Here is a 15833-nt window from a genome sequence, read left to right as displayed (position 1 = left end):
CATCCCCCACCCTGGTAATACCAATTACAATCAAGTCATTACATCTAAATGTTTGCTAACAGAGATAAATTCCATGAGGCAGAAGTGTAAGTAAGAATATGCAGCTTGAGACTGGATTACATACGTTTTTAAAAACACAGCTGATCTAAGTGTAATATTATAAACTGCTACTGCTGCTGTAATGCAGACGTGGATGAGAGACTTAGTTCTGCTATAATATTAAAATCAGTTGATATGTTGCTACTAAAACACAGATATAATTGAGAGACTTTTTTTCTGTTGCAATTTTAAAACCAGTGGATATACATTGCTGCCATAATCTGCTATTAAACCAAAAACAACCTACTGACAGACAAAATAGCTCTGTTAATGTATCATATACCCGAAGTACTTTACCATTAGAGTCTGGCTGGGCAAATATGTAGCGCGGATGGCACATGTCCTCTCACAAGCAGAGTCTACTTATTTCTTTGCCTTTTTGTCAATACCCAGTCTTATTTTATTACCGTGTTTGTTCCCATCTGTAAAGTTCTGCAGATTATGCTGGGGCTATTTATATAAATTTTACTTACAATGATAGCTTAAGGGATCTTAGTTGATTTAAATATTGAATAACGTGTTTTATAAGATAACATGATGAAAAGTTGTCTTCATTTATATAACTATTATTCGGTTCTGATGCCTGTTGCACAATGTATTTGATCCTAACAGATAGTGGCCTAGTATTTATGGAACAAGTAAGATTTTTACCCTTTATATTGTAATTACAGGAATCAAAAATGCACCACAACTTCCAGGTATGAAAACAAGTGTTCCTAAGCAACCGGATGAAGTACCCAGTAAACCTGATTTACCAAAACCACCAAATTCTCCTACAACAACAGTGGCATTTAGAGCTCCGCCACCACGACCTACTGTCCTTGGTCATTCTTCACTGGCACCACCTCCAATTCCATCATCTAGCAACAAACCTCAACTTGTGATGCCAACTTCCCCAACTCCCACTCCTTTTAAAGATAAAGCCACAAAAACTACAATAGCTGCAAGTACTCCCCCACCACCTCCAGCACCGCCACCACCACCACCACCACCACTATTAAATTCTCAAGAAAAGTCTTCAAGACACCAACGACCTCCATCTCTTTGTTTCCCACCTCCACCACCACCACTTCCTCTTCATCCACCACCTCCACCACCAACTGGTTATGCAGGTAGGAGAAGCCCTTCCCCTACACCCCCTGATGTCAGAGATAATTCAGCACCTCCCCCATCTCTATCTCGTGCACATGCTAGGCTGCAAGAAGATTATTACCCTCCACCACCTGATATCAGTGAGCTTCCTCCACCTCCACCTCCTGCTTCAGTCACAATGACAATGTCTGCCAGGAGAAGATTATCTGAACCAATGCCACCACCACCAGTCCTTACCAATGACAGCAATAATTCTCCAGCTCGACCACAAAAGGGTCCTTCTGGGAAACCTATCATCCCTCTATCTGGACATGGAAGGCCTCACAAAACTGCAGGTAACAGAACTTTGAGAAAGTGCTTCAAATTGTACCCACAATAGTAACTAAAATAAAGTATAGCAGGTCCAACAGACAGTGCCTGAAGTTCAGGCAAGAAGCTGAAAAGCAAACCATGTTTATATGTTTTTATTATTTTGGAAAATTCATGGGTCCAGTCACTGATTTGATCATTACGGAGTGTCTTTCACTGATCATTCGTCACAGTTCCATTGAAGATTTTCTGTAATGTTAACACAGAAGAGTCTCTCTGAGGAAAGCATGAGAATATACAGTACATAGTATCCCATGCCCACAAAACAAATCCAAATCTCGGCACTTGTTGAACTTGCAGGCTATTATATTTGGCCCCTGGTAGTGGGGAATTCAGATTGACTAAATGAAATGGAGGTCCTTTCCACACTCCATGACCTTACTGGCTTTTATTTATGCTGAATAAACTAATACCTCTTTTCAACTGGCCAAAATACCCGGGTTATTGCAGGGTCAACCCGGGTAGCGGCTCAGTGGAAAAGGGTCCTAGGAAAAAATCCTGGGGCATTTCTTCCCAGGTCTTGAGCAGGGTTTTACTGGGGTAAAACCCTGCTCAGGCTCAATGGAAACCGGTTACCCGGGTCTTCCGACCCGGAACCCGTTTCCGGCATGGTGATTGGCTGTCATTCGGGAGGCTGTATGTTTGATAGCTGTCACCCGGGAGGGAGAGATTACAGCCTCCCCGTATGGTCCGGTTTTTACCTCATACCCGCTTCATATGGGGAGGCTGTAATCTCTCCCTGCCTGGTGACAGCTGTCGCAGACAGCCTCCCGAATGACAGCCCCTACCACGGGAAGGACAACCTCCCCTGGTCGCTGGCCTGCTCCGGTCCGGCGTTCAGGGGAGTGCTGAATTTTCCGGCGCTTGGTGATGACATCATCGCCAAGCGCTGGCAATGCACCCGGATGCAGTGTGAACGGCGTCGGCCCGGGACATTCCCGGGTCAACGCCGCAATGGAAATAGGGTAAATCCTGGGTCTGACCCAGCTTGGACCTGTGTTCCAAATCCTGGGTCAGACCCGGAATTTTAGGTGGAAAAGGGGTATTAGGCACCTTTTTGCTGCCAATCTAAATATCCCTTTTGGTAAAAACATATGGTAGAAATTTCGGAGAAACATAAACTATTTTAAACACAATTTTATTGAGTTTTTCTTACACTCAATAGTTGAGAACAATGCTAAAATCTGGGGATAAATTATGGGATTGCACTATGAGTGAAAGTACCCTTTGGCAGAATCTAGAAAACAATATTAATGGCTATGTTTCTCTGTATATTGCACCCAAAATAAAAATATTTATTTAAAAAAAAAAATGTCCTATCTGGAAAAAAAATACAAAACAACAACATAGAAATCATTTGGGACAAGTAAAAATATGTTATTACCTGTAGGATTGGTTCACTAAAGATCTTTTAAATGTGGCCTGGGAGGTCCAAAAACCAAATAATATATGGAAATCCATCCACCAATGATATAGGGAGATACATCCACCAATGATATAGCAAAGTCCATCCACTAGTGATATGCTCTCTGTAGACCAGTTACAGTCTGACATATGGTGGCACCACATTCCATCAACAATCACAAATGATCACGTGACATTGTACTAAAACTTAGAAATAGTCAAAATGATGCATTACTATTACTTTATTTATTTTGACACATTTTTCAAGAACATTTTTAAAGCTAAGATACTGCTGTTGCAGATCAAATAAACAAAAGTTTTTACCAATTCATTCTTTCCATCAGGGAACAGTGGAGGACGTTTGGCTCCTCCACCACCACCTCCGATGAGATCACCATCTACAGAACTATCCAGCAGACAGCAGCCTAATCTGCACCCCTCAGGCTGGAGCTCTAGTCCTGGAATTGGGCACTCCATAGGTAATGTTATTGAACCAACTCTTTCCCTTTATGTTGAGAAGCAGCTGTTAGAATATTCATGGAAATGACATTCTCATGTATTCTCATTCAGGGGTATGTATCAAGTCTTTGTAGAGAGATAAAGTGGACAAGTTGCCCAAAGCAACCAATCAGCTTCTAATTGTCATTTACTTAGCTCAGTCGATGCAATGACAGTTAGAAGCTGATTGGTTACTTTGGGCAACTTCTCTAATTTATCTTGGCTTGATACATCTTCCCTTAAAGATTTTAAATTGCTTTATTTGTTTAAAAGCAGCAAACCTGTGTCACCTACTTTAACTACCTGTCTGGCATGGTTGCATTGTTTGCAAACACACCAATCTGTGCGTTCCCTTACATGTGACCAGTCAGAAATGCCCACTGCGCTGCTGCCAGAAGATTATCTTCCAGCAGCCGTCAATTTTAGGGGGACCACCGTGCACCCATAGCCCTGCCCCCAGTGTGTCCTGATCTGCTCAGGTAATTGTGAACATATACTAATGACTCACCTGCCGTCCTGTGCCTAGAGACGCCCACTGAAAGCATCTCACATCTGCTGCTCACACATAGAACTAGAAACATCGGAAACAGCCTTCTGGGTAAGTTTCATATGCCGCAGACATAGCGGGTCTCCAGACTTGCACAAGGCTCTCCTGCTGCAAGCAAGGATGCAGTGGCTAATTTATGCACACACTGAAAGTGTCTAAAGGATCAGACACGCCTGCGATTTTTTAACCACCCCCTTTTACCTCTCCCAAACGCTGACTACCTGTCACTCCCTTTGTAAGTGAATCCTTTGTGTGTGCGTGATCACAAAACAATCGCTGCACTTGCGCATTGTTGCTTTCACGCACGTGCAATGGCCAGAGAATCGCTCAACTGTAACTGCCTGCTTCATTAGGGACATACATGCCTCTTAAAATGGCAACCTGTTGCAGAGAAGTGACAGAGAGCATGTTGGTCTTATTTAATTAAGTATAAGCAGTCCAGCGATTTCATGTATATAATTTGTCTCAGAAAGACAGAGCCTTTGCTATATAAAACTGTCTAAGATTGGCTTTATTGCTCTTTAATGGGGAGATTTATCAAACCTTCTAAAGAGGATAAGTGGAGGTGTTGCACATAGCAAGCAACCAATCAGCTTCTAGCTATCATCTATTTATCATTTATTATATAAAATGAAAGTTATAATCTGACTGGTTGCTATGTGCAAAACTCTCCCCTTTACTATACTAAGTCCCTGAAATGATTATGGCCTAATAACGAATTAAGAACATAATACGTACTGTATATGTACATGTATATGTTGGTCATGTTTATTCCTAAATACTTGGGTTGTCTTAGATAAAATGGTTCCATCAATCGTACATAAGCAAGGGACTAATGTACGTTCATGTACACTTCAGAGACCTGCTTTGTGTCACATAGTCTGTGAGTATATATATATATATATATATATATATATAAAAGTACATTAGTGTTCCAGGTGGCCAGTTAAACATGTTCTATTGCATGGCCTACAGATGCGTTTACTAGTGACAATAGCTGTGTTCCCGCCAAAGGCAGGTATATTTCCTTTAGGGGAAAATACATGGAAAAATTCTAAATTTATTACCCTGTGGAACCAGCTACATTACATGTTTTATCAATGAATACAAAGCTCATAAGGACCCTATGGAGAAAAGCCATTTCCCTAAAGAATACATCTACCCTAATAATAATTCCTACTCTGTTTCATGGACTTATCAGTTTTCCGCTATTTTTTAATAGTGTATCCAAATATGTATTGATTATTAGAAGTGTATTTGAACAAAAACCGTAATAAAATAGATTATCAAACCAGCACACCACCTGCACTGGTGTCATTAGGAAAGTGTAAGATAGATTTTATAATGAAGAGTTTATAAAAAAACAAAAAGAAAACCATATAAATGCTACATTTACTCAGGGAAAAAAGAACACAAACAGAACTTGAAGTTAATCTTGGTGTTGGCAAGATTAACCCTGGGCCTGGGGTGCCCGGTCGTTGCAGGAGCCGCCAAACAGCGGGCGCCTCTGTCGAAGCTTCCCGCTGATAGGCTGTGCGCGGTCAGCCTGTCTCCTCCATAGACTTCAATGGTATGAAATCTCCATTGAAGTCTATGGTGGGAACTGCTACATTGTATCCAATGATGTAACCGCAAGGTGAACCCACCGGTTAAGGGTGCTGGGGATAGCCCCGGGCTATCAGCCTAGGCCTGGGGTGCCCTGGAGAGGGGGCCCATTTATTGGGGGTCCCCACCTCCCCAGGGATCCCCGGCCTGGGCTGACTAGCGGTCAGGAGTAATGCTTTGGCCGGGGAACCCGGTAAAAGGGTTTACCTGGCTGTTGCATTAAATGCTAGAAAATGTTCGGTGCTGGTTATGGAAATTACAGGGGACCCCTACTCATTTTGTCACCTGTACTTCCACAACCAGGACTGGATCAGAAAAGCCTTGTGTTGGTACTTAAAATATAGGGGTCTATTTTTAGAACCAGGATAGGCTTTAAATAACCTGGTGCTGGTTCTTAAAATAGAGGGGCCCCCACATATTTTGTCCTCTGTATTTTTAAAAAAACAGCACATGCTGTACAGAGCCGGGGCTGGTTATGCCTCTGGGGAGTAAGTATTTTCATATGTACAAACTGAAACATGCACATATCTCATGGATATGTGCATGTTCTGTGTTACTCTGACCTGCTCAGGATATACTCGCTATCCTGAAGCTGGTCTATTGTTTTTGTGATTCCTCAGGCAGATGCTTTAGTAAAACCTGAAAAATGTGAGTTTTACTGTAGTCGCACAATATTACATTTGCAAGTGAGTAAAAAATGCGAGTTTAGTGTTAAACACGAATTTGCAACCTATTACATTTGGCCCTATGTGTCCAGTGGAGTATCGGTTTGACCATTTGAGAATTCTGAACAAATTAACTAACTATTTTTCTGGGTGTAAGCTTCTAGATGATTTCAGTTTAAACCACGAGATACAATTCTATTGTGTTGGGCACGTCAGAGGAACAGGATGATCAAAGTCCTCCATTAATGCTTCTGAATGCTTCTGTGGACTTTGGGCCTGATTCAGAGCCGCTCGCTAGATGCATACTTTCACACGATGTGTATGCAAATTGCGTAGGCAGTGCTACCCCACAGCAATGCATTAGCAGGCCCTGTATTTCTTAGAGAGCGATCACATTGTGTATGCAGACACCCACCAGCCTGTCTTAAGACGCCCACTTATGCACGTCATGTCCAGGAAGCGTATGCAACCATCGGTACATCGGGTAACATCGGATGCTATCGCAGCGCTTGAGGTTGACCATATCCTGTCAAAAGCACTGCGAGCACTTCAGTGTAAAAACAAGCCAGGTGACGTGTACTATGATGCTGTCTTATAATTATGCACACCTGTAAAACGCCGTTGAGATGCTCAGGCATGCCTCCGGTTGCACCTCCACTCCCCCGTTTTTAATGGCCCGCCCCTTTTACCACCTACAAACGGCTTCACCTGTCACTCAGTCTGTTGGGCTGTCTATGTGCAGCGAGCGAATGCATTGTGAACTTTCGCTAAGGTATGCACATGCGCACTGCAATGCATACACATGCGTACCTACGGCAGCAGCGAGAGTATGCATCTTAGTGAGCGGGTCTGAATCAGGCCCTTTGTGTCCAAGCTGCAAATAGCAGACCATGCAGCAATATCTTGCTATTCAGCTGTTTATCCTGCAGATAGAGCATTCACATCACTTAAACTAGATCTTCCACATCTGGCAGTATGTAGTGTATGCTGGCACCAAATCAAGTGGGCATTATATGTGTAGGACTTAAAACCATATAAATATATATTTGACTCTCATGATCTTTTTTTACAGATGACTTTGAATCTAAATTCACTTTTCATTCAGCGGAGGACTTTCCACCTCCAGAACACTTTGAACCATTTCAACCGGATTACCCCAGCAAGTGCCCTTCTGGTATGTTCTTTCCTGTGAACAAAGAATCATGAAGAATAGAGTACATTGTATTGTGTTTGCAATGGTTCCTAATAACCAATAGTCAATAAATTCCTGGGATTTTGACTGGACTACTGACTGTAAGTGACCCATATAAACCTTTTGTCTTATACATTTACCCAAAACTATTAAACATGTAGTCGGCTGCATGGCAAATATCATCTGTCCGCCAAGTGAGATTATGGGAAATGTATAAGACTTGGCCACTTTATAAAACACCCCTAACTGCAAATGTCTGGTGGCAGTGGCATATCTATAATGGGTGCAGTGTGTGCGGGGCACACGGGCCCCCTGGTCCTTGGGGGGTCCCGCACCGCACACCCTGCACCCATATTGGATTAAACTCACCTGTCCGATGTCCCGCGTCGGGTGTCTGCGCTGCTCAGAACACCGGAAAATGGCCGTCGTGGCCATTTTTCCGGTGTTCTGCGCATGCACAGTAGACTCCGGGCACACTCTAGTGCCCAGAGGGCCTGATTCAGAGCCGAACGCTATTTGCGAACGGTCGTTCAGAAAAAGGGGCCGGCTATTTAAATTGAGCGCTCGCTCTTTGTGGTCTGTTGACGCCTCTATATCTGAGCAAGCGAACGAAACATGCGCTCGCTATTTTGTAAAGACGCCCCCTGGCCGTTCGCATCATACGTCATCTCCGCTATTTATTAGATTAATCGAGTACATCGAAAGGCGTCTGAACTGCTCGCAGTGCTTGTGGTTGGATTTTCCTACCGCAATTATGCGAACAGTTCAGGCTAAGAGACAACCAAGTGACGTGGCCGATGACGCTGCTTTGTTAATTATGCACACCCTTTTTGACCGTTTGGCACGCCTGCGTTCGGATCTCCACTCCTCGTTTTCAAGCACCTTCTCCCCTGTTACCACCCACAAACGCCTCATCCTGTCACTCAAATTAGCAGGCACTCACTATTTTGCGAACACACGATTTCCCACCGCACTGACTGGTTGACGCATGAGCATTACGACCCATACACATGCGCAGATGTGCAAACATCGCTCGGACCGAACGAGCGGCCGCTTACGAGCGGCTCTGAATCAGACCCAGAGTCTGCTATGCATGCACAGAATGCCGGAAAATGGCCACCGCGGCCATTTTCCCGGCGTTCTGCACATGCGCAGTAGACTCCGGGCACACTCTAGTGTGGCATCCACCTGACCTAATTCATGTTGATGATCTTACTCAGAAGAGATTGGCTATGGGCTATAAATTTGTCCCAGTATATAAATTCAGGACGTAATACACAATATAAACCCATTTTTTTTGCATCTGCCACTATAGTGCATAGCTTCATCCTTCGGTAGTGCACCTTATTGCATTAATATATCTAGCATAAGGTACTCACTGATATTCTCATGCCTCTGATCTTGGTGGATAATATTCAGGGCCATATGTCATCATTGTTTATTTGTTATATGCCTCAAATTCTGTATTGCCAAATAGCAAAACATAACACAACATGAAGTTATACAAGTACAATTACAAGTCGCACATCTAAAAGTACAAATTCCATAAGTACGAGCATTAAGGACCTGATTCAGATCCGTTCGCAAGCGGCCAATGTTATGCATTTCCGCATGCGATTGATCGGGAAGCGCTCGCTCGCCCAGCAAAGACAGCCCAGTGGAATGAGTGACAGGAGACGCCGTTTGTGGGTGGTAACAGGGGCAGGGCAGTAGTAATGGGGGAGTGGAGGTGCGAACGCAGGCGTGCCTGAGTGTTTCAACGCCATTTCAGAGGCGTGCATAATTAACACGCAACGTCATAGTACACGTCACCTGGCTGGTTTTTACACTGAAATGCTTGCAGTGCTTGCAGTAAGGTAAAGGCAACCGCAAGTGCTGCGGTCAGATTCGATGGAAACCGATGTACCCATGGTTGTATATACTTCCTGGAGATGACGTGTGCTAGTGGGCGGATGAAGACCGGCTGGTGGGTGTCTTTAAACACAAAGTGATCACTCGCCAAGACATAGTGGGCGTGCTTATGCCTTGCCGTGCGATCGCCTGCCTTGACATCACTTAGCTGAAATTGCATACGCTGGGAGCGAGCGGCCGCATCTAGTGAGCGGGTCTGAATGAGCTAAGTGCACACCATTGCAGTGTGTATACCTGGGACATCTTCCGTGGATCACCACAGCTATATGTATTGATTTTAGTGTCCACCAGATACATATAAGATAACATCACTTGGCGATATGAGTGATCACCTTGTCACTAGATACATTTTAGATACTCATCTTATACCATTATACATACAAGACTCTCCTATCATTCCACAATTAGGTATGTTCTAAAGGGGGATACCTAACTGCAGCACCTCTCGGATGAATAGCCTTGTTACTTATTTGGGTGCTGATACTATTAATCTGACACCCACGTGTACTTAACAAATATGAATTGGTTTAGGCTGAGAAATGGAAATATTCTCCGTAGGGAAATTATTTTGTATGGATCTTCTAATTGCTTCATTATGCCTCCGTCTTTCATTATATGATGTAGTCTTAACCTTTTTGTTTTTCTTCCTGCTAGAACCGGACATGCCACTACCCCAGAGACCTCAGATAAGATGATACAAACCCCACCATGACAACTGAAGCACAGAAGCAGTGATGCCTGTTTGGGTTGATTTGAGTTATTTGAATACATGAAGTGTGTATTGTGTCCAGTGTGTGATTGTATGGTTACACTTACAGTATATTAACAGATTATAGGTACAGAAGATTTCTTGAAGGCAAATGTATATTTAGTATAAGTAAGATAACTATAGACATGCACACAACTTTGTGTATTATTACCAAATACTTTATAAAGTCTGGGCAGACATGTATTTACCTTGAAGCTGGTTTATGGAATTGTAAATAATTTATTCTTATGTGACTGCAATGCAATTGTCTTTCTGCCTATTTAAACATCCTGCAAGGTGATGTCAGTAAGTGAGGAGCTTTCTATATTCTGCAGTGGATTGTATCTATTGCAGATTCTTGTACTGAACCATGTGTATGAATATTATGTTCCTGCACCTTGAGAAACACAGAACATTCAGGCCAGTAGTAGGTCTTACATAGGGCCTGATGAAGGGTTATATGTATAGTTGGCACTGCCCATAGTAATATCAGTGGATACAGTGCAAATTAGTTATTCTGCACCCACACCCATTAATCAGCATCCATACTACATTATACGTATGCACTGAGAAAAGAGATGGCTGTGAAAATTATGCAGCAAAAATTAAATACATAATAGAGAAAAAAGTAAATAAACTCACTATATAACTAATCCTAAAATGCCCCCCAAACAGCGCTGTCCCGTTCTACCTATAGGGTAAATATTGCTATGGCCAGATGATGTTCTGTAGCTGCAGCACCATCACTTACTCACAAGATATGCCCAATGAGTTTGTGCCAGGATAAAAGTCACAATAATACAATAAGCTTCTCAGAGAACACAAAGTGCATTAAATGTTGGGAGGGAAATGATATGTTCTATTATGATAAATCTATGGGGCTGATTCTCTGTCGCAGGCATGTTAATGTTACATCTTGTAGTGGCACAAATCTGTCTCGGTTGCATCTTTAGACACACCATCGGTGTACCATCATACGCATCATCAAAAGCTGCATCAGCCCTATGGCAGGTGTCATTTCTCCGTCTGAGTATGGTGTCCTGTGTGAGTGGTTGTGCGTCTTAGGACGCCCATGTACCACACCATGTAACCTTCCATGAATGCCCATTTAATTCCACAGACCATGTGTCTGATTGTGTTCTGCGTCTCTGAGCGCTAACAGTCAGGATGCATGCACAGACCTAAAACATCGTCCAACTGTGCGCGACATCGACACTGCGGGCCTCTCAAAAACAGGCCCTATGTTTACTACATGGTGAATGGTTGTAAACTTGGCGGTCATTGATCTATATCTAATATATATATATATATATATATATATATGTGTGTATATATAATAGGAAAAGAAAACAGCGGCACTCCGGGATTTGCAAAAGTCATATGTGTATATTAAATAGTCCAACGTTTCGGGGCCGAAACGCCCCTTTGTCAAGATAATCCCTGGCTATGAACGCTGAACCCCAGCTATGACTAAACACATGGATATGTGATGTATAATATTTGACATGCTGCTGGTACATGTGCTGCTTTAAGACATTATCACTATGGAGATTAAATATCAATGATTGATTAAATGGAGTGCTGGTCATATCTATACCTGAGCCCAGTGGCATATCTATAATGGGTGCAGTGTGTGCGGGGCACACAGGCCCCCCGGGTGCAGGGGGGCCCCGCACCGCACACACTGCACCCATATTATTTTAGACTTACCTGTCCGTGGTCCCACGTCGCGTGTCTGCGCTGCTCAGAACCCCGGAAAATGGCCGCCGCGGCCATTTTTCTGGTGTTCTGTGCTAGAGTGTGCCCGGAGTCTAATGCGCATGCACAGAACGCTGGAGATATGGCCGCCACGGCCATTTTCCGGCATTCTGCGCATGCGCAGTAGACTTCGGGCACACCCTAGTGCCCGGAGTCTACTAAGGCTCCGGTGGCTGGCTAGCCGCGTCAGTCGGCTGCCGGCCACCGGGGAGAGAGGAGGGGGCCCAGCACAGGGAGTGCACACGGGCCCCCTCCTCTCTTAAGACGCCCCTGATAGATATATATATATATATATATATATACTGGTAAGTGATACCAAATCATGAAGGCTGTTTGGTTTACCCAAAAGCTGTGTATAAAGTCATAGATGTTACTTGTGTGCAGATGCTGCTGGCCTAAAACAAATCATGTATTGCTCTGATTATGGAATATTGCCTAGTACATACTGTAGGTTCCCAAACTCTGCCATTACAGTCCAGGCTTTAATGATATGATGTTTGAGTCCAGATGGGTAAATCAAATTGACTGATGCTCTAATTAAGTCATCTGTGCTCAAGCATGGATATTCTTAAAACATGGGCTGTAATGGCGGAGCTTGGGAACCTCTGGCCTAGCAAAAGTAACATTGTAATTTTAAAATTTATATTTATATATAAATTTTCAGCATAATGACTGGCGTGTAAATTGACTTAATTTAATAGACATTTGTATAAAAGAAGTTTGTCCGTGCCTGCAGCATTCACAGGGCCTCATTCAGAGTTGGATGTAAAAAAAATGTTGTCACCAATTTGCATGTTAGTTTTTCAGTGCACATGCATATCTTTTCATTTTATTTTGTACTTGCAACTCCATCTCCCAAAAGGCAGGTACAGGGGTGTAGTAGATGCAGTAGAGGTGTAGTAGATGTGTAGATGCAGCCAAAGTACAGTAGGGACCAGCTGATAATAATGATGGCAGCTGGCTGTGATGATTTCACCGAACACATCTAAGCCGCACCCAATTCTGCAAATGTCGTACAACAGCTGAGTTGTGATTTAATAGCAGGAATACAGTGTAGTGAACACTTTTTTTTATATATATTTATTTTTTTATTGAAGCGTTGTACAAACAAACATCCAATAAGTATTGAAAACACAGTGAAAATCACTGTTATGGTGCATACACATGGTCAGATTTGTAAGATTAACGATTGAACGATCTGAACGATTTGACCAATGATTTGAACGATTTTTTACTGCATTAAAATGGATGGAATCGTCCAAATCTGACTGCAAACACATCAGATGTCAGATATCGTTATCTGACCATCGGGAACGTGCATCGTTCATTGTTCATACATGTTCATCGTTATCGTTCAGATCTGAAGAAAAATCTGACCGTGTGTATGCACCATTATGGTGCATACACATTGTCAGATTTAAAGGACAATTTAAACGATAACTATATTGTTTGATCATTTAAATCAGGGATGGGGAACCTCCTTCCCGGGGGCCGTATCAGGCCCTCGGAATCATTTGGTCTGGCCCTCTGATCTTTTTTCTGCTAGCCTCATCTGGCTAGCAGGGTGCCTAGAATGGCACCCGGCAGCCAGAATCTATGCAGCAGTGCCACCTGCAGCGTCCTTAGGATGCTTTAGATGGTCATACTGCTACCCTTACAGCTCCTGAGGATGCTCCGGGCATTTCTGTAATCACCGGCGATTGTGGCCATGCCCTCGTGTGACATCACGTGGAGGGGGCGTGACCTGAACCCGGCCCGCAAATAATGTTATATATATCAAAATGGCCCTCAGCAGAAAAAAGGTTCCCCACAACCAAACGATGCGCAGGCACGGATGATAGATATCGATATCGACCATCGCCCGTGCATGCAGGCCAACAGGCAGCACAGACAGTGTAATGGTTAGCGTTACTGCCTAACAGCACTGAGGTTATGGGTTCAATTCCCACCACGGCCCTACCTGTGTGGAGTTTGTATATTCTCCCTGTGCTTGCGTGGGTTTCCTCCGGGTGCTCCGGTTTCCTCCCACACTCCAAAAATATACTGCTAGGTTAATTGGCTCCTAACATAAATTAACCCTAGTGTGTATGTGTGTGTACACGTGATAGGGAACATAGCTTCACTGGGGCAGGGACTGATGTGAATGGCCAAATATTCTCTGTAAAGCGCTGCGGAATATGTGTGCGCTATATAAATAACATAATAAATAACATAATAAATAAATAATAAACCTGGTCGATATCGACCAGGTTAGCCTGGTTACTATAGGGTCGTTATAGTAGTTGTGGGAATGGTGCATGTGCTGGATGTTCAATAACGATCATCCAGCACATGTAGGACGATCAGACAACGATATCTGATCGTTGTCAGATCTGTCCGTGTGTATAGTCTATTACATATAAGAATGATATTGTAAACAAAGAATTAAAAGAAAATTAGCATAATATTACAAATTCGACTTTCAATTGCCTTGGACAATTTTCAAAAGGAATAACAAACATACATTTTAGTTCCTAGTTATAATAACACATGAAAAGAAAAGAACAAATGAAAAGAGAACATATTAAATAATAAGTACTCTCTCCCAAATGCAGAGCTGCATTTATTGTGAGAATGAACGAAGGCACCAGTTAGAAAGTTAAGGGGGCGGGGACATGCTCGATGGCCATAGAGATGAGCTGCGCTGCACCGAGGCGATGCCGTCAGTCACCGTGAACAGACTGGCATCTCTGGCCCTCATCTCCACTACTGCTTACAGGGAGCAGTGCCTTAAACGTATCTGTAAATGTGTGACAGCCGCTGCTAAGAAGAGAGGAGGCCAGACGAGCAGGAAATTACCCAGTGTTGGCCCCATCTGACCCCTGCCCGTCCCGGAGGACACTACAACAGACGGGGAGGACCACACTGAGCAGACATCGGCCGCGCTGCCCAGTATAATGTGTCTTAGTAGTGGTGTGCCCGGCAGAGAAGGAGCTGGGCACGCCGCTACTATTATACATTGCAGCAGGCGGCAGATAAGCAGGGTGGAGGCGGCTGGTTCCGCCCACAGAGCATGTGCGCTCTCTGCGGGTGCACCGGCTGCACCACCCTAGTTACAGCCCTGATAAATCTGCATAACCCTCCCCGCATCAGTAACAGGAATGAGAAGTAGAACGTCCCATGAGAAAGCTTGTATGCGGAGACAAATATGCCCTATGGAAGATATATATATATATATGTATACATGGACGAAGTAAGAGTCTTACATGAAGAAGAGCAGCCAAAAGGTCCTCAACCTTATATGCGGGAAATTTTTGTGCCCATTGTGATAACCCCCTAGAGGAGGATGTATGATCCATATATACTTTGAAATGTTGATAATATACGGAAATAGCCTTCCTCGGTATAGGAGGTTGGGATAGAAGTGTACCCACTGAATTCTCCCAATCTTTATCAGAAAACACCCGAATCACAGAGGTAATATAGTGTTTAGCTTGCAGGAAAGCCAGGGGTTAACCCGATAAGGTACCATATTTGTCCACAGCCTCATTAAATGATAAGACCCGGCGCAAATCTCTGTCTATCAGACAGCCCAACCCGAGAACACCTCCCGCTCGCCAAATTGTAAATGGGTAAGCCACCAAGCCATTTTGAAAATCGGGATTACCCAAAAATGGAAGGAAAAGATTTCTAAGAGTTCAAACTCGCTTTATGTCTTACAATGTGCCATATTTTCTTTGTGTTCCATAATAATGGATTATTTCATATAGAAGGCGAGATTTCCTGACCATGGAGGTGGAGAAACAAAATCAAACCCCCGTTCCAGAAACTCCCTCTCCAGAGATATATTAGCATAATTCTCATTTCCATGAATCTAGTCAGATAAATACCTGAACACTGCTGCCCTGTTATAGATTTGAATATCAGGAAACCCAATCCCCCCATTCAATTTAGATTGTTGTAGCT

At 43.4% G+C, this 15833-nt stretch overlaps 1 protein-coding gene across 3 annotated transcripts in view; it reads left to right on the top strand.

Annotated features, from left to right (window-relative positions):
• WIPF3 (WAS/WASL interacting protein family member 3) overlaps positions 1-12108 on the top strand; it is an 89334-nt gene extending 77226 nt beyond the window's left edge. For all 3 annotated transcript variants that reach the window (XM_088445410.1, XM_088445411.1, XM_088445412.1), the window contains 4 exons: positions 771-1526; positions 3309-3443; positions 7352-7453; positions 10037-12108. In XM_088445410.1, coding sequence (XP_088301536.1) covers positions 771-1526; positions 3309-3443; positions 7352-7453; positions 10037-10077 — 1034 coding nt within the window. In that variant the 3' untranslated portion in view covers positions 10078-12108. The remainder of the gene's footprint in view (positions 1-770; positions 1527-3308; positions 3444-7351; positions 7454-10036) is intronic.
• The last annotated feature ends 3725 nt before the right edge of the window (positions 12109-15833 follow it).

The sequence above is a fragment of the Taudactylus pleione genome, unplaced genomic scaffold (genome assembly GCF_031769625.1).
Source record: "Taudactylus pleione unplaced genomic scaffold, aTauple2 ptg000380l, whole genome shotgun sequence".
Taxonomy (NCBI): Eukaryota; Metazoa; Chordata; class Amphibia; order Anura; family Myobatrachidae; genus Taudactylus; species Taudactylus pleione.
Note: the sequence above shows the minus strand (reverse complement) of the source record. Positions and strands in the feature narration are given on the sequence as shown.